At 34.0% G+C, this 24875-nt stretch overlaps 1 protein-coding gene and 1 long non-coding RNA gene across 2 annotated transcripts in view; one reads left to right on the top strand and one right to left on the bottom strand.

The window, feature by feature from the left end:
* The first annotated feature begins 15064 nt into the window (after nucleotides 1–15064).
* Nucleotides 15065–24875, top strand: part of LOC107188165 — a 107272-nt gene continuing 97461 nt past the window's right edge. The window contains exons 1-2 of the long non-coding RNA XR_001516219.1: nucleotides 15065–15133; nucleotides 21193–21251. This is a non-coding gene — a long non-coding RNA (uncharacterized LOC107188165). The remainder of the gene's footprint in view (nucleotides 15134–21192; nucleotides 21252–24875) is intronic.
* Nucleotides 22443–23470, bottom strand: LOC107188163 (enhancer of split m7 protein-like). Its single transcript, XM_015576411.1, has 2 exons — nucleotides 23167–23470; nucleotides 22443–22991 (listed from the first exon to the last, which is right to left on the bottom strand). Exons 1-2 carry the CDS (start codon nucleotides 23239–23241, stop codon nucleotides 22443–22445), a joined length of 624 nt encoding a protein of 207 aa, XP_015431897.1. The 5' UTR covers nucleotides 23242–23470.

The following is a 24875-nucleotide window of genomic DNA, read 5'->3' as shown; positions in this document are numbered from 1 at the left end:
TGCGTATACACAAACGGTAATGTGAATTCATTGTAAAAATAGTTAACCTAACTGCTCGGTGTCATAATCTGTGGCGTATGGTGGCGTTTACTTCACACTGTGACGACATAGTATCGATACAAGGAATGAGAAGTTTTCTTAATCTATCGTTCAAAAAACTGTGTGCACTTTGTGGAAATTTTTTAGATAATATATTTAAGCCAGAAAATTTAACTATAGTTTTATCTTATATAGAAAGTCGATCTGTCACGATGTACTTATCATTGAGATAACATTAACTTGAAAAGGACGAATATATCATTCAATTTTATTTTTGCTGACAAGGGAAATTTAATAAGTACATGTAAATATACTTCTTAAATTTAACACGTTCGCTAACACCATATTCTTTCGAAAACATTCGTCACAGTTACTCTAGGTCTCTATCACTCTTTTCAATGGAAAGTCCTTACCTTCTGCATTAGATATTAGAAAGACTTAAGGATGCATCGGACCTATCTTTAAAATGGTACGAAGTCAATAAAAATTTGTGAGATTGTTCATTTAGTCTTTCTGATCTGCTGCAAAAATTTCTACACGAATCCACTAATCGTTTGTTGAATTTAATGTTCACTGATTTTACACGTACTCTTACGGAAAGAGACGATCGTGACGGATAAAATATTTGAAGAAATGTTGAAGAAATGGTACCAATGTTTTTATTTTTTGTGTGCATCTAGTATACGGATAGATGAAAATATCTGACATGTTTCAATCGTTTTCACAACACCGTTTTAAAGAAATAAATTGTAATTTAAGAAAATTGTGCTGTCAGCAGGATATGTATCTCGGTGGCTTGTGAAAACATGGCAATGTCATAATCAGCTGGGCAAGCGAAACAAACTTCTAGTTGTCGCTACACGCTACACGTATATGTACATACATATACAGGGTGTTAATTTTAACTCGACCACCTAAATTATTTCCGCCACTATTGAAAGTAAGAAAAAATGATTAAATAGGATATACACTGACGTGCAAACTCCGTTTCTGCTAGGGAAAATAGTGGCATAGGGAAACGGGCTACTACCACTTTGTTTCGAAAGTTTTTGAAATTTATGCCAAATTAACATTCGATTTATCATTTATTTCAGTACTTCGATTAATTTACTAAGTGGTACGAGAATTTTCTTCTACGTCACTTTTTTACCCAGCGGAAGTCGAGTTTGCTCGTCGGTGTACATGGTTTTATGGCGTGCATTTGATGGTGATAAAAAAAAATCCTGTGAAGGTCATTTTAACGGTTTTCTTCAGGATCATCGTATTTTTTTTGCATATTAACATGTATTTTTTATTACGCGATGTGGTAGTCGGCGTCAGAATTAATTCAATGACCTACACACCATCACCTCGAACTGACCTTGAAGGCGAAGAAGTCAGCTTCAGTTTGAAAAATGCAGAAGTAAATAAACGTAATAAGAAGTAAAAAACATTTTATCATCATCACAGGCACGCCTTAAAATCATGTACATCCTATTTAGCCATTTTTTCTTACTTTCAATAGTAGCGGAAACAATTTAGGTGCTCCAGTTAAAATTAACACCCTGTATACAGGGTGTCTCAGGCTATTTTGTAAATATTTCGTTAACTATTAGGTTTAGGTTTAAGTTTAGGACGTAATTAGGTCAACACATTTTTACTTAAAATTTGATACTCTATCGATCTATGGTACAAAAAGTAGGTCATTCCGTTAAAAAAAATCAAGGTGACCTTGAAATCTCTGAAAAGCCTCGAACCACAAAAAGCACGTACCTTATAAGATGTGGAACCCCTTGATGCCATTTAAGTTCTATGCCTCAACATTTTTTTTCATAAACTGTCTCTAATCAACACAGAATCAGTATTTTGCTTTGAAAATAGAAATAGACACAATGTACACACAGGTCGTAACCTCCAGTCCTATATTTTTCATTATAATGAAATTTGAACTTTATTTTATAAGGAAATTTCACCTTTTATTTATTAACAGGAACTAAGTTGATCTAATTTCTACTAAGGGCGGAAATCACAGGAAACTTAATCTTTTATTTATTATACACAAACTAACTCTTTTTTTACGGGGGAAAACCTTGAATAAGGCGATATCGTCTCCGCTGATATGGACACGCACCGCGACCAGCCCCGAATACAAACCAACCTAAACTTACTCCAATCATTTTGCACAGAATGAAATCTAATCGTAATTTTAAACATTTGGAAAATGCTTCTTAACGTCTTTTGAGACATTACCATAGTGTTTTTTAAAACTCTTTGAACGTTCCCAAAACGTACAGGAAATGTTACTTTTACAGATTCGGAAAACGTTCTGAGAATGTTGACACAGGACGTTCTCACGACGTTCCACTTTGTAAATAAAACCATCCTAGGACATTTAAAGATCTTAACGAGGACGTAGGGGGGAATGTGGATCCTTTCGAGACATCATACGAATGTACCGAACATCCGGAATGTACGTTCTAGTACGTTCTCCGGACGTATATATGACGTTTTTGTGCTATTTGGGATCCCAGATAGCATATGACATCCTGAAGACGGCATAAAGGCGCCTTAGACCTATAATAGCCGTAAAATAGGCGTTTTCAAGGCGTCATGTGCTATCTGGGATATGATCTAAGATCAAGTTGTACAATGATGTCACGTTTAACTCTTTTTTGAGACAGTCGTATAACAATATTTATAATAAATAATATTAAAAATTATTGTTTACATGTTATATACATATCTTTTCTGACATTATTGAAGTTATATTTGTTTACCTGCACTGCTGATTAATGTTTTTAATTTTGAAAACATTTCACGCTGTAAAATTGAATTCAGGGCATTTTCACTGTCAAAAGTTTCGACTCATAAATGAAAAAAAACCGTAAATAATGCTGGAAAAAACATTTGTAGTGAAAAATACTTTTTTAGGAGTAAAAATAATACTCTAACTATTGTTTTGAGTTTCTCACGACTCACGCCTAGATTTACTGTGTGTAAAAGTATTTAGTAGTTATAAAACAGTGATGATGAATAACGTAAACTATAGGGTGAAAATTGCAAAGCAACCTTTTACGTATTTAGTTCATAAGTTTTACTTACATTCAGGAGTTTGTTTTAAATATAATTCTTATATCCGTTAATAATGGTCTAATTTCAAATAATTTAGCTTTTAAATCGCATGTATACATATGTCGTTTAAATGTGTATGTATATTGTTTTATTTATAGCCATGCTTCAGTTCTATCAATTTTCTGTTAACAGATAAGTAATGATTGGAGAAATAGTCATTGCATGCATACAATGTAAATGTTCAACACTTCTATATTTTGATATTTTGTATTATTTTAAATAGCAAATTTCATGTTCAGGTACAAACTTCGTACAAGTGTGGGGACGTCTCTGCTTTTTTTTAGATTCTATGACTGTTACTGTTTCTTCTCTCTTCCTCAGTGGGACCAAACCCATCTCCTTTTTACATTTCTGCAAATAAATATATTACTGTCTGAATTACGTAAACAAAATATTATTAGAACAATATAATTGTGATTTTTGAAAAATACTTTGTTGTTCACCATTTCATATAAATTAAGAGTGTCAAAAATTAAAATAAATGGAAGGAATCGAACGATGAAAGATTCTCTCTATGTACCTATACTGTAAGAATCGTACAAATATTGAAATTATTAAATCATAATGATGAAACCATACGAAGAGAACATACAATTGAGTGAAATGGTATATAAAAATTTTAAAAATAATGGAAGTACATATGCTCAGAAATTGTAAACAAATTTTCATATCAGCTGTGTATAACATCTGCAGAACTCTATCGTTTGAATCCTTTCGTGATTCATTGTATGCGTTACTTATACCTCCACAGCTTTGAGAATTGGATAGAGTGGTCTCACGTCCCTAGATTCATTGATGACTTCCTCCGCATAATCAAGAATTTTCTGATTTTCTTTCTCAATAATTCCTGTTACGTCTGCAGCTTTTTCTTCCAGAAGCTTGTTCTGTTTTCGTTCAGCCTCTTTTTCGTTCTAAAAATACACGAAACATACAATTCTTTTCAAATCTATAGGTACACACAGGACCGTTCCTGGCCTGTTGGCCGCCTAATTTAATATTATTCAATTAAGTATTTGATATGCAATGTTTACTTTTATACATATAATAATAATAATAAAATATTCATTTTAAATAAAACCATTCATTTTTTAAGGATCTTTGTTTCATTTTATGAAAATAAAAGATATTCTTTAATTTTTATTTTCGTAAAATGAAACAAATATCCTGAAAAAATGAATGGTTTTATTTCAAATGAATATTTTATTCCACATATAAGTACGAAACTAACGCATAATGTTCGTAACAATGATGTTATGATTGATAAATAGCGACTATTAATTACCTACAGGAATTTAATCCATTAAATATAGCTAAATGTCATATGCTATTTTAGACTGTCCATACCCAGATAGCACATGACGCCTAGTGACGCCTTAAAGACGACTTAATGTGCTATCTGGGTAAAGATAGTTCCTTCTAGTATACGAGTACTCTTACAAAGATTACATATGCAATTAATTTCATTAAATTCTGTCGGTCTAAAATGTTCATAAGCATCGGAATAATTTTGATTATTATGCTTATTAGTCCAAGTTTTACATATAATAAACGATCTCTGGCCGCCCTGGTGTAGGGGCACGTTCTGCACCTTCGCCAGGAACGGTCCTGAGTAGACATGTCAAACCAAGTCAGCATACAAAATACAGTAGGTACATATTTTAATTCTCTTTGCAAGATCCTCATTCACACATTGATCGCATAATACCCAGATATTACATGACGTCTTTAAAACGCCAATTTTACGTCTATTTTAGGTTTAAGGCGCCTTTAAGCCGTCTTCAAGATGTCATGTGCTATCTGGGTAGGGATAAGGAAATAATTATACACAGAAATAAACGAAAAGTGGGTTATAGAATATACTGAATATTTAAGGACATCACTTACGATATGTTTCTTCAACACATTCCCGTATTCTATTCTCATACGCCTTTGTTGATCTTTCTCTTTCAGTTCAACTTCCATGTTATACTTCGCTCTTTCAAATCTTTGCATCATTTCCCAGGCCTTCAAATCCTTCACCTCTTCAAGTTCCTTCAGTTTCACTGCTGTCGTTTTTTTTTGAAGATCTTGCAACTCCATCCTCATCCGAGCCTCCCGTTCTTTTTGCACCTTTTCCTTTTCTTGATACTCTGCCTCCTGTTCTTCTACAGCTTTCTTTAGTATCTTTTCTTCCAAGTCTTCTTTAGTCCGCACAAATTCCTGATATTTCCGCGCTATCGAAATAATACGTTTCTAACATTAAATACAGATACAAACTACATTAATGTGAAAATTCTGCGTTGCTATCGCGTGCTATGATTAGATTGTCTCCTAGACTTTTAGTTTTTGGTGTGTGTTTAAAAAATAGTGCATTTTCGGTGTGCTTTTCACTTTGAACATTATTTAAACATATTTAGATGTCTATAATCTAATAACAATTTATATCATTTTGTTCGCAAGAGTCCAGAGAATTAATTCCTGCAAAAAGAAACTGAATAACTATTACTGTAAGAGCACAACACAGCTTCAAAATTGAAAATTTGCAATTTTTTTCAAATTTCATTTTTTCAAAAACGAGACATGCTGGGAAGAAACGGTTGGCAGATTCATATTTAGCTCATAAAGATCTACTAGAAACGGTTATTGACAATTGTAAACATTTTTACGTTTTGAACAAAATTATTGTCCCGAACTCGGGTCCGGGACAATAATCTCATAGGGAGAAATGCTTTAGACCTTCATGTTTTTTGTCCAAAGCAGGCAACAAAGTATGTATGTGCTTTAGAAGATCCACTGCCTCCCTCTCAGTGGTGGGGATGACGCCTGGACAATCGTGTAGAACAAGCTAGACGATAATCGATAGAAGTCTGTACAATTTTACTGTGACACCAATACTTTTGTTACGTTAAATAATACTATACACATATAATTATAAATAACCGTTTATTACCTATAACATCAGCTTGCCGTGCAATGTCTTGACGTTTGTTCAACTGAACTTCTTTATGCATTTTTTTAATTCGCGCTTTAGCGCTTTGATAAGCTTCAATCGCTCGATCTTCAAATTCCTCCTCTTGTTTAAACTTAAGATCGTACCTCCTTTTATTTTCGATCGCGTCGTTAAAGAACTGCTTCATCCTTTGTTTCTTCCTTAGTAACTGCAAACATATTTATAAAATAATGTTGTACAGATATCGCGGAACTGTCTTTAAATTAAATTGAAGTTAATATAATTAACTGGTATACGAGATTCTGACTTCTTGTTCCTCGTGTTCCTTTAGGTCTTGCAAATATTTATTGATATTCATTTGATACTGCTTTGCAGCTTCGAATTCCTCATACTCCTTTTGTTTCGTTGTCCTGTCATTTTCCTCCATTCTACGATCGTCGACAAGACAAATATTACAAAAGGTCCACTTCAAGTGTACAAAAACTTACTGTTCCTTTAGTTCATTCGCATATTTCCTCTGTTTCTCAATGTGTTTCTCCGTTTCTTCTTTCTGCTCCTCTTCGTACTTTGCAACGTCCTCTTCTATCAACTTCACGTACATCATTTCTTCCTTCTTATCCATATTTTTAACAGTTTCTTGGAATTTTAATGAAGCATCCAATTCTCGGTAACACTGTTAAAACAATTTTACACTATTTTAATCTGTGTGAAACGATGAATTTAATGTAGATAAAATTTTGTTACAATATTAAGTTCTTTTATTATATTAATGCTGCAATGTGAACGTTTCTAAAGACTGCATAGATGATGTCTGCAGATCTTACGGACTAACTCTTCCTTTAATATAATTGAAACAGATATTTTCTTCAAACTTATGGTAAAATTGACCCAGACACTGTCACCCAAGAATCAATAAAAAAATATAATTGCAATTATAATAAATTTGAACCATTTTGAAAGATTCCATAATTTTTACCAAAAAAAGTTTTTTTGTGTTTCGATAAGTTCTAGGAAAAATTCATATGTGGTTATGTATTAGAACCTTTGCACCCCATCATCTACATATTTTCCTGAGATTAGTGAGGAGTTATGGTTCCTTATTTCTATATTACAATATTTTTTTAACGACTTATAGTATATAAATGGAGAAGAAATTGAAAACGACATTTGAAAATATATTAAACCAATTAGATTTCATTTTAAGCGACGGACATTTGTAAAATTAATTCAGAGGTGGAAAATAATTACAGTACACAGTTCAACAGACTTAACTGCTTTCCTACCTCATAATTGTTAATAAGCGTTTCTAATAGATCTTTATGAATTGAACACGAATCTGCAAACCGTTTTTCCCAGCACGTCCAATATTTGAAAAAAATCAATTTAAAGAGAATTACAAATTTTTTCAGTTTACAGATTTGTATTCAAACACTAACTCGTCTAACAGGTGGCACATTATTAAAAATCAACTATTAGTAATTTTTAAGATAAAATTTTGTGAATATATACGTATATAAATATATATATTTTTTATCCGAACTTTTACAGTGATTTGAAGTATGTGAAAATACATTCTTTATCCAAATTTGCTCGCGATTTAAAAAAACAAGTCTAACACATTGTTGAAATTGTAAAATCTATGTTTATTATTATAGTTAAATATATTATCAGTATAAAAGTAGAAATAATTTTACGTGTTTCTGGTATTTTTTACTTAATAATACACACTATGAAATTTTATTAATTCATGCCTTATTTTATTGTAATACCTCGGAAAGAAGTAAAGCCCGATTAATTCGTTCTTGCTTCTTCTTTGCCAAAGCTGCTTCTATTCTTCGTTTCCTAATATCCTAACAAGAGAGTACGTTTACAATCATATTTAAACAATTTACAAGATTATAAAATAATACTATTTTGTTAACGCCAGACAGTATTTTAGATGTCCAGTTAAAGAAATAATAACTTGTAAGTTTTGCACCCAGCATTAACACAGCAAACATTCAAAAGTTAATAATTTATTTGTATGAAAGTATCCTTTAATATACTTTGACTAAGTACGTTTTGTGCAATATACTTACTGTAAGAAAACTGCGTGTTTAAATACTTTTCTTTTATCGATTGTATATGGATCATTCCACGCGAAGTCGGACACTTTTTTCAGCACCATTTCGGATTTTGTTCAAATTTGGATATGTTGTAATTTTTAGTGATATGTAAACAAATTTCGAAGGATTTTTGAAAATTTCAAAAATGGTTGATTTTACAGCTGTTCGAAATTCAGGGTCAACCTTTTTTCAATAAATCATAACTATTGAACTTAACAAAATGAGTATTGTGGGTGCTTGCAGTGGAGACATAACAGTACCTAATCGAAAGTATTTCAGTTAGAAGAAAATATTTTTTAACCATTTACTGTGTCATTTTTTTAAACAAATGCAATTTTATAATAGGAGGACCCAATTGAAAAATTCGAAAAAAAATTAAGGATCTACTTCTACTTGTCCTCTTTATGGACAAATTTAAAAAAATGTGCAGACTTTAAAATTGATTGAAAGTAACGGTGCGTCGAGCCGATGCAATTCGATGCAGCGTACACTTAAATTCATTTTCATATGGCGAATTTTAAAGTGTCCATATTCTTGTCGATATGTCCATAAAGGGGGCAAATAGGCCCATATCCTCATTTTTTTCAAATTGGTATATAGTTCCTCGGTATAAAAACAGGGCATTTATTTGAAACAATTGCAAAATTAATGGTTAAAAAATATTTCTTTTAACTGAAATACTTTTTATTTGGTACTCTTATGTCTCTACTGTAAGCACCCGTAAAGCTTATTTTGATCAGTTTGTTAGTTGAATAGTTACGATTTATTGAAAAAACATTAACCCTACATTTCAACCAGCTGTAAAATCAACAATTAAAAAAATGTTCAAAAATCCTTCGGGATACGTTTATACATATTTCGCTAAAGACTACAACATATCCAAATTTGAACAAAATCGGAAATGGCGCTCCAAAAAGTGTCCGACTTGGCGTGGAATGACCCATATCGATTTTTGCTACAAGGTTCAATTAATTAACTTTTTCATTTACATATTACAATAAAAATCGTGCAATATCTTAAAAATTAAAACTATAATCTAGTTGTTTAAATTTTTCTTAGATAATACATACTAATACGTTTCCATATAAAATTCTACTAGTGATCCATTTGCGGATATACGAACATGTTATATGCATGTATAGTCATTGGAACATAATGTAGCTTTAAAATATTTTACGGTTCTACAGTAAAAAAAAATGTTATGTACCAGAAAAATATAAAATATACCTCTACGACAGTAGTGAAGTTTCCTGAATTGTTCACTGCGTCATGGTTGTGATTTTCGTTTGAATTATTTGCAGAATTTTTGTTGTGGGGATTTGGAGAAGTTTCAGGTTCAGTGAAAGACAAGATGTCTACACGAGCCGTCGATTTCTGTTTGAAAAAACTCCCGTTTTGACGAACATAGAATAGGCGAACTAGTTACATAACTAATGACACACTTTTATATAATACTTAGTGAGTTTGAATAGATATATTGTTCACTGAAATTATATAAACTATTTTCAATATTAAATAAACTATTTGAATGCAAAATAACTAAAGGTTCAGTGGGTAAAAATTGTACAATACATTGCAAGGAGCTCAAGAAATTCGAGCATATTACACCAAAAATACGATAAACTGTAGGTAGAAATTATAACATGTGTATTACAAGAAAAATAAAAAAACATAAGTATAAACTTGTTTTTTCTATAAACGTAAATATTTGGTTTCAATGAACGAGTCGCTGTAGAAGGTTATAAGCAGCTGTGACAGATAAAACACGGTCATCCTCTGAGACTGACTGTTACTATAATTAATTTTATATACATATTACGTAAAATAAATATCTAATAAATGTAATGATTGAGTCACAATAAACCTTGCATGTCTAATCTAGTACTATTTGTTAAGTATTAAGGTCATCCGGGATAAAAAAATGGTTAATTGTTATAAGCAATGCATTTATCGATATAATAATTAATAATTTGAAAATAATGCCAAAGTTTATTAGTTTTGCTAACTTATCGGTTTAACATGATATGACAAAAATTTTACAACCCCACAAATGAAGGCATTGTTAAATTGACAACCAGCATAGACAATTCCGTGAAATCGAAGAATTTACTGTATGCTTAATCAGTATATGTATAATGTACCGTTTTAATACAATGAAATCTATCGAAATACTTTTCTTACAAACTGAATACAGTTTATAAAATGAAATTTAAATGTACAGTTTATAGATTAAATTTAAATATACAGTTACTATACGATGAAATATAAAATGAAATTGTTTCATACTTCTGCGATAAAAAAGAACATTTAATGAAAATTAATAATTAAATTTAGTAATTCTGTAAAAAATATTGTACAAATATAATAAGGTACCTTCAAGTCGGAGGGAGATTCTGAAGATGACTTGCTTTGCAAAGACTGAGTATTACTTTCTGAAGCCTTTACGGAAATCTATAATAAACGAATCAATTTGTGTAACGAAGAGCTCGTTAAATATATTATATATTTAAACAAAAGTTGTTAACATACTGCACCAGAATTTCAAATTCAATAGCAAATTATTGCAAGAATAGAATTCATTTTTTCTAATTTTTAATACCTTTCTCAGATTTGATCGTTTAGATTGTTTAGAACTAAACACTTCACTAATAAAAGTATGTTATTGAGGGATAGAACACATACTTCAACATGTTTCTCTTGTATTTTTCTTTTGTGTTCTTCTTCATGATTGTCGACGGATTCCTTACGTTGAATCGTATGAGTGTGCGACATTATAAACTTCTATAGTAATAATATAAATATTAGTCTTTACGTATCTAATGTTGAAAACTGAAACAAATTATATCGCGATGAACCGTGCGATTTCAGTCTCTAAAATGATGTTACAGACAACTTTAGGTTGTACGATCGTTGTCTTGGAAACTGAATTGGAACGGTCGATAAGGTTTTATGAAGAGTTTATTACTGATTTTGTCAAAACATCGGTTTATGCTGTTTAGACTCACTGTTTTATATAATATTACCGTATTTCTTCTATTAATCATATATTTTTTTTTAAACAAAATATAATATACATGATTACATATTCTATTACATACCATGAATTTATAATACATAGTTATAATATCTTTTTATAATAATGTATTGTATTTTGCATTTCTTTACACATAACTTGTATGACTTTAGAATACTGTTACATAATAAATAGATAAGTATGTACATATTCTACTTTATTTCAGGTATCTTTATTTCCTATAAAAGAAATATAGTTATTATTTATACTATTGTAAATTTCTATTGCTGGAAACAATAAAGCGTTTCACAATGTTGTTATGAAAAAGGATACATTTAATTGTATTTAAACATGCATTTAGACAATATTCTGTTGGTATTCTGTATAACTTATACTTATAATGTAATAATGGAAATGTAATGTTTATATAGACTACACTTATTTGATATAAAAATAAATCAATCATTTAAATATTATTACGTATTTATGCATTGTAAAGTCGACTGTAAATAAAACTGTCTATAACAATTATGAACATAAAATTAAATATTCTAAGGTAATCCAATTTGAGAGCTTCAGTGTTTTGTCGTTTACCTATCTTTCGATTATATGTATATTAACTGTTTATTTATAACATTATACTAATTATAGTACACTACATTTCGATGGAAGTCATGCACAATGTTTTAATTATTGCACAATCAATTACAATATATGTATAACAAATTAACAGTTTGCCATTTTCGTACATGTCGAATTTCACAAATACATAACATTGAATCAGTATTTGAGTACCAAACTGGCAATGACATGTTATTTAAGCTACATGTGAATTTATATTGAAATGCAATTTGAGGCGCGATTGTACTCATTTCAGTAATCTAGAAAAGCTTTATTATTGTACATTATATGTATATATTTATAATAACATATGTATTATAATAATTAAGAACATTCATTGTAATACCATATAAGCGGTTCCGTTACGATCGCGAATTACACGTGGACGCTGCGGTTTTACTAAAAAAAAACTTACGGAATCTTTAATATTGTTCATCGAAGTTTGGTTTTGACATTTCCATTTTCGGTGAGCAGAAATAGGGACATTTTATACTTCATATTAAATGAACTATTATTAAGTTAAAATGTTTTTACAAATACTTTTATTTAAATTTAATTATAATGGGAGATTTAGATTTTATATTCAATAAGATTTTTTGTACAGATGGTTGCATAAATAAATAATAATAATCATTTTAGACCAGCGATAACAGAACTCTCACATGATTAGAAATAAGGCCATTGATCTTATGTACATACATAATACCACCGACTAGGTATAGAATAGACCTATCATCCAATGCTTTTTTCTGTCCCACGTTCATAGGGCTACGTAACCCTGTTACCATTTTGGTGTCAATACCCGACGTTACCGATAAAGCATAAATTCTGAGTATTATGAGCACAAATGAAGTGTTATATATTCCATTCATATTGCGTGTATCTATGTATATGATTTGACGGGAATAAAAATAATGAAACATGAAACGGAAAAGTATATATTTTTTCACTTAACTACAAGACAATTTATTCTAAATGCCTCGTTAATGGACATTTTACTAATGTTACTTTTTACATGTTCTTGTTTTATTCGTTTTTATATCTCGCCTTACATTTGGATATTTGTAACAGATAAATTCAGAATAGATGTAGTTTGATAAATAATTTATCAAATCTACATGTGGGAGAATATATACACCACTTTTATTAACATTTACATATTTATAATTTATATGGGAGTATAAATAGTTTTACTGCCTATTGTAAGAATCTTAATACGCACGAACCTCCTGGCAATTGGTAAATTTTTACATATGAATTTACTTACACGTTATTTACGTACAAAAGATTTATTTATTGCGAATAATTAAATAATGAACGTATGTTAATATTCAGCTACGTGTCTCCCAAATTAAGTGAAATACAGAAGTTTTATTTTCTTGAAAATTAATGTCAAAGAATGCACCAACTGGTAGATTAGTTTCGTAAATAAATCGAAACCCTCTATCGGCACACTGTTTTTTAGGCTATCAAATATGACACGGAGTCTTTTAGGAAGTAGTAAAATCTACTACACAAGTTCAATGAAATATTTTCAGGTACCCAGTTTAGGGCTATGAAATTAGAATGTTCAAGAAGAGGTAAAAAAGTTTCATATTTGCAATTATTTTGTGAAATGAATAATAAATAAGGGTCTTATGGATTTATACTGGAGAGCTAAATCTTTAAAAGGAACATGTCGCTTAACCGTTTGAGTGTCACGGAGCGATTTTGCGCTTCTCCTCTGTCCTTCGAACAGTGCCAGCGCTCTAAGCTGCGAAACCGATAACCGCGACACGCTCGGTTTCTGTCGATGCGCGACTTTACGGTTACCACTCCATTTTAGGTAAAAGGAAAAGAATGATACAACTAGTAAAAGAACGAATGACAGAACAACACTGAATTGAAACAATTACAGCTACCGTATAAAGCTGAAAACAGCGCAATAGCGCTCCTTGGCATTCTTGGAGAGGGAATAAGACAAGCGCTATCGCGCCGCTTGGCACTTTTGGAGAGAGAATAAGACAAGCGCTATTGCGCCGCTTGGCATTTTTGGACGGGCAAACAGCAAAGACACGTGGCACTCAAACGGTTAAACAAATTGGTTAAATATGATATTTATTTGGGGAATATGAACATCATAAATAAACGAGAGCGGTAGAGCGAGTTGCGATATCGGTGCTCTCCGTCGGTGTCGACGCGTACCGAACGAGGCCGAAGAAGGTCAGAGCGGGCGAAAGGGAGAGAGCGAGAGCGATAGAGCGTGCCGCAGTATCGGTGCTCTCCGTCGGTGTCGACGCGTGCTGAGGAATTTCAGTGGTCTATGAGGGGAGGTGTGCGAGCGAGAGAGTACGGTTTAGAAATCTAAACCGTCTCGTACTTTGAATGTTTTAGAAAAGTATTCGAGATAAAGATGTATGGGACTACTGAAAATTACTTTAGATTCCTTTTCCTTATTCTGTAAATTCTTTGATTGGAATATGAATGTTGCTGGAAGTATGAACATTTTCACAGGACAATGATATAAGTGGAACTTTAAAACTTTTTTAAGTGTTACAGTGATATTGCGTTATATGTTCCATAATGTCAATAATATTGATTTCCCCGCAACATCCATAATTATTACAAATGTTAATATAACGTCAACATATCTTTTATGCGATGTTTGTGGTATAATAAAAATCTCTGTTTCGATTACGTTTTTCATACACATTATTCACTTATATGTAATAATATAGAATAAAAATATACTATTAGTCCGATATTTGAAAATATACATGCGTTCGTTGTCACTGTTAAACTGTTGTAATAACAATGGAATAATAAAATAATTTACTCAAATGTACATAATAATACATATACATATCCATAAAAACAATATTAAACGCTATAACTTTTTTGTACGCGAAGAAAAACTAATATAGTTCCGTCGGGATTAGAACCCAAGACTCCTTTCTAATACGTCTACTTTACAGCGAACGGACGGAAGAGAATCCGTTCACGACCATGGTCCCTTCTTAGATTTAACGTAGTTCATAAATTCACCGTTCTCATAACGTAGAGGGCAGCAGAAAATCCCTGACTTTTTACACTATCGGTATTTCAGAACATGAGACACGAAGTCCCATAGAGTGATATGTCTATCCTATACCTAGTCGGTGATAATACATACACGTTTCACAAAAGTTTCTTCTATATCATTACTGTTTTACTAACAGCGAAATACTCCAATCCCAATGCCTTCCGCAAACTGCCACAAGATGGCCGCGGAGCGCGGTCGTGCACCTGTAATGACAGCACGTGCTACAGCTGAGTGGCGGTCTCGGTCTCGGAAAAGTGAGTATAATCGTGTTCTAAAGTTGTTTTCCGGTTTCTCGGGCTTACCTGGCGTTTACCCATTGTTGTGTCGATTCTGTGCTCCGAATTGTATCCCGATAATTCTGGCAGTGTCAACCTGGTTCCTGGAATTGCCGTTCTATTTACTCGACGCTCGCACGTGTGCCGTCAATGCGTCCATAGTAAATCGTCGATTGGTAATTAACCTTGGTAGAGAACCGTATTCGTTGATACGGGATGCTTATCTTGAATATCATAGAAACATTAACAAAGAAATTAGGATAGCTGCGCGTACACATGCGTCTTGTTCAAGTATTGCGACAATTGAATCGAAATTACTGTTCCGATGCTAACCTAACTCTTTACACTCGTTAGTCGAAGCATCGTTAAACAGAATGCCATAATACGTGGAGCAAGTTTTAATGTGGGCAATACAGTTTAACGAATGACATTCGAATCGAACGAGTAACATATTGTTCTTTAATGGATCATTTCTTTCTTTAGAAGTGTGCTCCGTAACAGTGTTGATTCATGGAGAACGATGTAGTATACTGTCTAAATATGTCGATTTTAATCTGTGTATTAAAAACGGCCACGTGTTTTGTATTTTGAAAACTGAATGAGGATAATCTTTTCTTTGCCGTTTGTTTTATTGCATACGCGACACGTAATTAATGTGCTATGTGTACTTACAGATTGCATCTTTTGTGCACTTTTTAGTACAGTGTTCGTGATATAGGGTGCATCGATGTAGAATGTAATACACTGACGATGCTGTCACTTATTAGATAGGGCTCGTGTTTACGTCCAAGATGTAAAATTTGATTGATGGATCTCTTAATTTTTTCTTTTATTAAACAATTTTTTCGGTTAAACTAGTACTCATTAATATGTATATGCCGGTTAAAAAGCTCACTTTTTCGAATATTTTATGAAGAATGTGAACATATACACTGATATTGATAAACATATCAGAAAATATTTAAGTGAAAAATGTTAGTAATGATAATTGTATTTCCCTGTCCTGAATAATTTTTTTAGAATTAGAATGTATATTTTTGTAAGATATTTCGTATAATAACTATACATACATGACACGAAATAGAACTATACAGAAGAAGCGATAATTAAATTTTAAATTTAAAAAGAATGTTTACGCGAAAGCCTGGTTTAGCGCTCTTTTTGCTGTTGAAGCACCAAATTCAGTCAAAATTTTTTTTAAATATTTCGCTCATTATAAGGCATATTATTGATCTCCATATATCTAGCGTGGCAATTAATAAATTTAAAAATCACTTGTAATTTAAGTCTAGAAGCTGCAGCACTTGATTTTTTCGATGAAAAAGTATCATATGATTCCAAAAGAGAAATGGTACTACCTTAAATAACGACGATAGTGCAAATAATTATAATGAGAAGCATGTTAAAAGCTTTACATTAAGGAATCAGGACGTTCATGAAATAATTGACAAGGGACTAAAATATTTCGTTTCTGCGGAAACTAACCTATTTTATAAGGGATTTAACATAAATATGGAATTACAAATTTCGATATGTTGTAGTCTTTAGCGATATATAAACGTATCTCGAAGGAGTTTTGAAAATTTTTTAAATTGTTGATTTTACAGCTGTTTGAAATTTAGGGTCAACCTTTGTCAATAAATCATAACTATTGATTTAACAAACTGATCAAACTGAGCTTTGTAGGTACTTATAGTGGAGACATAAGAGGACCAAAAATAAATTATTTCAGTTAACAAAAAATATATTTTAAGCATTTATTTTGCAATTGTTTTAAATAAATGCCCTGTTTTTATACCGGGCTAGTATTTAAAATTTTGAAAAACATGAGGTTATAGCCCTGTTATCCTCTTTACGGACTTGTCTTAAAAAATATGGACACTTTAAAATTGGCTGCATGGAAATTAATTGAAGTGAACACTGCATCGAATTACACCAGCCAAGCCGTGTGCTACTGGTACTCAACTTTGTCCATAAAGAGGACAAATAGGACTACATCCTCAATTTTGTTTTCAAATTTTTTATGTTCATTCATGTCTTTAAAACAATTACAAAATAAGTGGTTAAAAAGTACTTTTTTCTAACTGAAATACTTGTGATTAGGTACTGTTATGTCTCCACTGTAAGGACCCACAAAGCTCATTTTGATCAGTTTGTTAGTTCCCTAGTTATGATTTATTGAAAAAAGGTTAACCCTGAATTTCAAACAGCTGTAAAATCAACAATTTTTAACATTTTTAAAAATCCTTCGTGATACGTTTATATATTGCTAAAGACTACAACATATCCAAATTGAAATAAAATTCGAAATGATGCTCCAAAAAGTGTCCGATTTTGCGTGGAATGACCCCTACGATACATGGATTTGAAATAGTAAATAAATTGAGGGTGGTAAATGATGCAGCAGAGAGTGCAGTTAAGTAAATGATCGGTAACAACGAATATTTAAGAGAAGACCAGGAACAAAAACTGTTTATCTTGTAAATTGTACAAGATAATCGTCACTGCTACTCACAATCAGATGCTACAGTGGGTAAAAAAAGTATTCGTACACTCTTTAAAACAGAACAACTCTTTCAAAATAGGACCAAGTGACTTGAATTTCGTTGTGAAGTTAGAAGGATTAGACTGTAATGAAAATTTAATAAATAAATTTCCAAGATTTATGTCAGTTATGTACATGCTGCAACTTTTATTGAATCGGAGTAACAGGCATCAGAAGATGTAAGAATCCTTAGATACACTACAGTTGTAGGTCAAAAGTCGCCATAAACTGCGATTTTCCACCTTTTTAACCGTTTGTATCTCATAACAACGTTAACCGATTTCGATGAAATTTTCAGCATGCATATTACTAACATAAATTTAAGCAATGTTTTCGCTAAATTACCTTCAGTTTGACCTTTACTATTTTCTTCGCGATTTTGACCAATTGCAACTTTTCAACATTTTGTTAACACATCATTTAGTACAGTAATCCTTCTAACTTCACAAAGAAACTCAAGTCACTTGGTCCAATTTTGAAAGACTTGTTCTGTTTGAAAGGGTGTACGAATACTTTTTTGACCCAATGTAGATACATTCTTTTCCTTAAAACTGACCTTAAACATTTCTTGGATTTCATGCGTTGTGCAAATCAGCGAAGTATTATACATTATCTTAAAAATTGATAGGAGTACAAAAAAAGGTATATAGAAAGAAATTATATAAAATTTAATGGTGTTTTAATATTATTTGAACAAACTTTCGATAAGATTTACCATTTTTGAGAAATTCTTTATATACTCCAAAAACATTGATAAATTCAAAACTTTAAGGCCTGGTTGGTACGTTTCTCTGTTGTCCGATTCTAATAAACTTTTTCAGGGATTATATTTTTATAAAATACAACCATACTAGGGGTGAGAGCAAAGGAAATCGGATATTGAAAAATTAAGGCCAGCCTAATGTGACGTGGATCGGTGGTGCGTATGTTTGTAGCTCAACGAGAGAGATTTCCAAGACCGAAGTCAGAATCAGATTTGTTTAGTTTCGTGTGACTGTTTAGGCTGGGTATTGGGTGATTGAAATTTTTCTAAGAATGGTTGCGTAGTTCGAGAGCGAGGGATGTAAGGCTTGGGTGAGTGTTTCAGGTGTGGATGCTTCAGATGGTTCATACCTAACTTTCTAGTCAATAAAGCATCATATTACTAATTGGTATTAAACACCCACCAATACCTTTTAATTGCGTATAAAAATTATATCTATGAATTTCACCGACATTACCAATGGTCATTCTTCGTTATATTACAAATAACAAATATATTTTGGTATGACTCCACTGTGCTCATTTCTGATACGTTTGGCAACGTTGTTTTTGCACGCATATCTCTATATACGTGTGTGCTTCTTTAGTTTTCCCGCGTATAGTGAATATTCAATATTCTGATAGGTAAAGTTAATTATACTCGCGTGCATTGTAATTTAGAAACATAGAATTCACTACAACACAAAATAAGTAAAATATTTTTTATATTTATTTGAATTTCGTGGGTATGATCCTACTTCAGCAACGTTGCCAAGTTCTCAACAGATAACCATCCAATTACCGACATATCCTGAACTTTATTGTCAAATATATTCCTGGAATGTTCGGCATGGCGTACAAGATTTAATTCATTATCAGGAAGCTCAGGATTTATACAGGGTGTTAATTTTAAATCGAGCACCTAAATTATTTCCGCTACTATTGAAAGTAAGAAAAAATGACTAAATAGGATGTATATGGTTTTAAGGCGTGCATCTGATGGTGATAAAAAGAATCCTGTGAAGGTCATTTTAACAGTTTTTTCAAGGTCATCGTATTTTTTTGCATATTAACATGTATTTTTTATTACGCGATGTGGTAGTCAGCGTCAGAATGAGTTCAACGACCTATTCACCATGACCTTGAAGTGACCTTGAAGGCAAAGTAATCAGCTTCAGTTTGAAGAATGCAGAAGTAAATAAACGTAATAAGAAGTAAAAAACATTTTATCACCATCAGATGCACGCCTTAAAACCATATACATCCTATTTAGTAATTTTTTCTTACTTTCAATAGTAGCGGAAATAATTTAGTTGCTCGTGTTAAAATTAACACCTTGTACTTTCAGTACCTAGCTTTTGGTTAACAGTTCCAGTTTCTGTGAAAAGAATAGGTTATACTTCTGGTAAGAAAGCGTAAGACTGCCATAAGAGCTGTATTAAAAACTGAATTTTTGACAAGCTTTTTCTTATTTATTTATTAATTATCTAATATATTTATTATATTATCTTTTATTTAATTATCTAGTCTTCCGAATTTGGCACGAACTACCTTAAGAGGGGGCAGGGTATTAGTCGTTTGTCGTGTGTTGTAATTTAGTAGTTTTGGTGTTTTGTTCTCTTATGTTATCGTTTTATGTTAAATATAGTTTTTATTATTGTTATTTGTCGTGTGTCAACTGTTTTAACACCCGCATTCGCATATAATCTCTATACTACTGACAGTGTTAGGTGATTACTTCTTGGTATAAATTATGCTATTTCTCGACTATTAAAGTGTAAACAAAGTGTAATAAAATGGTTTGGGGTCTGAGGAATTGGATGATTTCCGTTATCACAGATGCCAGGGGAGCATATCGGGTACGGTGCCCGATTTTATCCAGGCATGGGACAAAATCGTACATGTATATGCAGCCTATTTAAATTCAATATTTTCTTGCACTTTTATATCCTCGAAAAAGTTAGATGTAAGCTGTTGTTGAGTGAAGAAAGTCTTTTAATGAACCACAATTTCAATTTCTTTCTCATTTTATTAATATTAGAGTCTACTCTATTTTAGAGTCTACTCTATTCATAACACTTTTAAAGCATCATTATATTCTCATTCATGTTGTACAAATTAAGTAAATATTAGAGAAAATTTGTACAAGTTAGGAAATCGTCCGAGGAAAAATTATTACACATATGACGGTGGTTTTGATGAGTCAGACATTGATTAGTTATAAATATTTGTTTCTGTATGTACGTCAACTGTTAGTATACACTATACAGGGTGTCCCATCTAATTCTGCCACCCTTAATTATTCTCTTATTTGTCACGGTACAAAAAAATGTTTCGGGAGAAAGATAGTGTATTTTAGGGGCGAAATTAGGCTATGAGATTCAAGGTCATCTCAAGGTCATATCTTCTGAGATTTCTCTAATTTAAGGTTTTTTTACATGGAATGCCCTATTTGATATATTGTTGGATACGTTTTGATCTCCGCTTTGTAATAGAATCAAAACAAAAGCCTATTTTGGAATTTACTTCAGCATACGCCAGTAAAAATGTTTGTTTGTTCGAATTCTATATATATATATATATATATATATATATAGATATATAAAATATGATTAACGAGATTTAGGTAAAATAGGGAGAAAAAGATTTTGAATAAAGAAAGCAGTGTGTCATCATATTATGCACACAAACAAGAGATATAAGAACTTTCGTACGTTCAACATAATTAATGTAAGTACCTTCATGATTTCAGGTGAAGGTGATTTGGCGGGAAAGAAATGTGCCGCTCTGATTTTAGAAAGAAGTGAAAAAGTGAGTACTTATTTAATTACAATTTCTTAATAACATTAATTTGAAGTCTAATTTTGTCACGAATTATCGAATTGCCTTATAAACTACGATTATCTACAAGGATTACATAATACTTATTTCGTATAAAAAATTTCAAAGGGACTGTATTTTACTTTTGATAAGATCCGAGTAATTAATGGAGGAATGCATGGATGGGATTCGATATATCGGGTATGGTAATACAAAGTAAATCGATAAAAAAACAAGTTTATCAATGAAACATGTTTATTAGAAATCTGGTATTATTTCTCTACGTCTACAGTAAATATCACAGGTACACGTTTCTCTATCACAAGATTCTCTGCTCGATCACTTATATAATGATGACAATTTCAACAGCATTATAAACATTCGAATATGTGTCAAGTGTAAAATTTGCACAATCGATCGAGGAGATACGTACATATAACAACATTTTCGGCGCGGGCGAAGATTCTTTCTCGGGTTGATCGCGACACCGCGTTGGCGCGCAAATCGACACGAGAAAATTGATTGGATCGCATGACCTTCTCTGCGCCAAAATGGACAAAATAAAGAAAAAAATTCACGATAAAAGTATGAAATAAACAATAGATAAACTCTGTCGAGTGAATTAAAGCTTCAGCCGCAACGCTTTCGCGCGAGCGTATCATCGAGATCCTACGTTTGCAACTGCAACAACAGTCATTCGATTAAACGCGTTTATAACATCCAACAGACGAAATTACAAAAGAATTTACATCCTTATTCCCCCCTCCCCCCCCACCCCGCACACACGATATTCCACATCGAGTATTCTTGAGCAAATAAAAAATATCTTAAATCTATTTCCCATTTCGGATCACGGGTCCGTATTTGCACACCCCGTAGGCGTTATTAAAAATAATCCTCTTCGTTGTCCATTGTAGAGAACGAACATCTCGAGAAAGTGCGAGAATTTCTTCTTCTATTACGATGGTCCCATCCTCAAAGGCTCGCGTGTTTTTCGCTCGAATCACAGACAAAATTGCAACACCGGTAATGGATCTCCGCAGGATCGATTCTTAAAGGGTATCGATGACCATGTCAATCAGCTTTCTTTCTAACAGGGAGTCCTCGGTTGATTCCGAAAGCTTGATCGACCGCCTATAATACGATCGTTTCCAGCCGTCATAATCAAAGTCCAATTGGCGATTACCACGGTCTCCAGATAGGCTCGTTAGGTTTAGCGACCTGCAGAAGACCTTGGTGGCTTTGAGACATGGTTTCGATTTCCGTTCGGACCGGGGATGGTTGGCTGGATGCCGGTGTCAGTGGCATCGAGTATTCGTCGGAGCTGAGATCGCTGCTCGAGGATGGCGAGGATTGTGGCGCGGTCACGTGGATGGTCAACGGGCCGGTTTTGTCCATGGCGTTCAGTTTGTGACCCAAATGGGTCATCAGTTTGGTTCCCAGAGCGACGTCGACGCCGGGAGTGGCGGCTAAGCAACGGCTGACTTCGTTGGCGCAATGCGTGTACCCGGCTCTGAAACGGTCCGCGTCGATCACCGGATTCGCGGAAAGCCGTTGCTGTCTTTGGAGCTTGTGGAGATGACGGACGGTCAGCTCTAGAATATCGGCCTTCTCCAGCTTCGCCACGTTCTCGCCGTCGCCGGCCAGAGCTGTCACCATCAAGTCCTTGAGCTCGTCCAAGCATCGATTGATGCGTGCTCTACGTTTGCGTTCCAGCATAGGTTTCATCACCTGTAAATCAAAAGTGAAGAACCGTTATAGAGATTGTTTTCTAGAGTGAATGCTGGTGTATTCTGAACGATAATTGGTTCGATTCGCAAAAAAAAAAAAACTATGTTTTAATTCGAACAGGCGTTTTGCCGCGAAACAATTAGCGACCGTGCAGGAAATCAAAAGGGACGCTTACCTTTCTGTACTGATATGTCCTGGAGATCGGCTGCTCCTGTCCATCGACCATCATGATCTGCTCGTGCATCTGCATGGTTAATCCTTTGGTCGAGGGGGGTTATCTTTACACACCGTTAACGAGAAAACTTCACTGATTACGAACGATCCGTCCGGTTTGTCGCGATAATCACACTTGTCGTTGAATGTCCCTTAAATGTCACACAGAGTTTGGCGTTTTACAGTGTTTTCGTAACTGTTGGTTGTTCGCTCGATTCGACGGAAACGTATCGACTTGTATCTCTGATGCGTCTCCAGCTCGAACTTCGTGAACGATCACAGTGATTGTGGTGGCTGTCGGCCGTGGCTGAAGCTTATATAGTCAAGGGCTCTACGGCAGGGTGGGGCAGGGGGCTGCTGTCAGGGTCTCTAGTGGGGGACAGGCCTTCCGTGGGAACGGTCCGTAGAGGTTGGTTCCCAAGCAAGCACACCACCTGTAAGCGGCAGCTGCCAGACACGCGCCCACACCAAGCCATCGTCACCGTTTCTTTGTCCTCGTTGCACCTACCGTTTGAACCCGTATTTCCTACCTCCTCTGATCCTCCTCGGGTAGTCGTGCCACGGTATGCACGGCTTAACGTTCTTTCTCTTTCTCTCTTTGCCACTCTCGGCTCGGCTGTTTCACGAACGTGCGCTCATACGGAAGGACCCCGATATCGCCGTCCTTTCCTTCGTTCGTACCGACAGAGCGAAAGAGAGAAAGGATCGTGCGCGCCCCCCCCCCCTCGTTCCAGCTAGTCTTTCTCCTTTTTCCATTCTAGTAGTACCCGAGGTGGGTATATACTCGTGCTACATCTTCTTATCGTGATCTCGTCTCCGTTCCACTGCCTCGTGGGCACGATCGGCCTGTCCTTGTCCGAACAGCAGCCTCGTGGAGCGTGCTGGGCACAAGTCCAGCGTTCTCCCGATCGCAATCCCACTAGTTACACGTTACTGAATCACAGTACGTGTGTCTATGGCTACCAAGCCACCGCGAAACGATACCACCGTCTCTCCTCCTCTCCACGCGTTCTCTCGCTTCCTGTCGCTTCCGCTCAGCAATTGATCAATCATTTTCTGCGCGTATTAACTGTCCCGTGAGAAACGCGCCGCGGACACCGGGATAAGTGTTGCGCGATATAACGTCGCGTTCTGAAAAGGATGTCATGATTCGTTTAATACGGTTGTCGCGTGGGCGCGTGGACCTCGGCGGAGCCGAAACGTAACCGATGTCGATAATTAGTTACCGTTCGTCCATCCTGTAACTGTCACTTTTTCATCGTGAATGTGACTACGATACATTTGATCGTTGGGTCTATCTACTGGTTTCTTTATCAACATGTATTTCATCGTGTGAATCAATCTGAACGGGCAGGCAAAGGAATCGGTACGCCCTGAAATATATTTAAATTAGACATCTATCTTTTCCTCATTTGTGTTTCAATGAAGTGAAATATAAACCTGCGAAAAAAATACCATTGGCGCACACGATCCATTAAAAACCATTTCACCGGCGAGTCAAGTGTCATCTTTGGGCTAATTTATTCCCGCTTAAGACTCCAGTCGGAATTGCAATCGTGTGTAATCACCGTCGAGAAATGATATTTATCGGGCCCAATAATCCCATGCGTGAAACCCCGACGTGAATCCTCGAGTTTGTCTGCATTAACGAATGAACGGCAAAATGGTTAC

The sequence above is a fragment of the Dufourea novaeangliae genome, unplaced genomic scaffold (genome assembly GCF_001272555.1).
Source record: "Dufourea novaeangliae isolate 0120121106 unplaced genomic scaffold, ASM127255v1 scaffold130, whole genome shotgun sequence".
Taxonomy (NCBI): domain Eukaryota; kingdom Metazoa; phylum Arthropoda; class Insecta; order Hymenoptera; family Halictidae; genus Dufourea; species Dufourea novaeangliae.
This window is presented reverse-complemented; position numbering and strand designations above follow the sequence as displayed.

What these genes read in the sequence shown, in the direction of transcription:
- LOC107188163 (XM_015576411.1), bottom strand. Translation starts at nt 23,241, where the DNA reads ATGCAGATGCACGAGCAGATCATGATGGTCGATGGACAGGAGCAGCCG. An exon ending in GGACATATCAGTACAGAAAG is followed by an intron (nt 22,992 to 23,166) that starts GTAAGCGTCCCT and finishes TTTGATTTACAG; the next exon opens with GTGATGAAACCTATGCTGGA.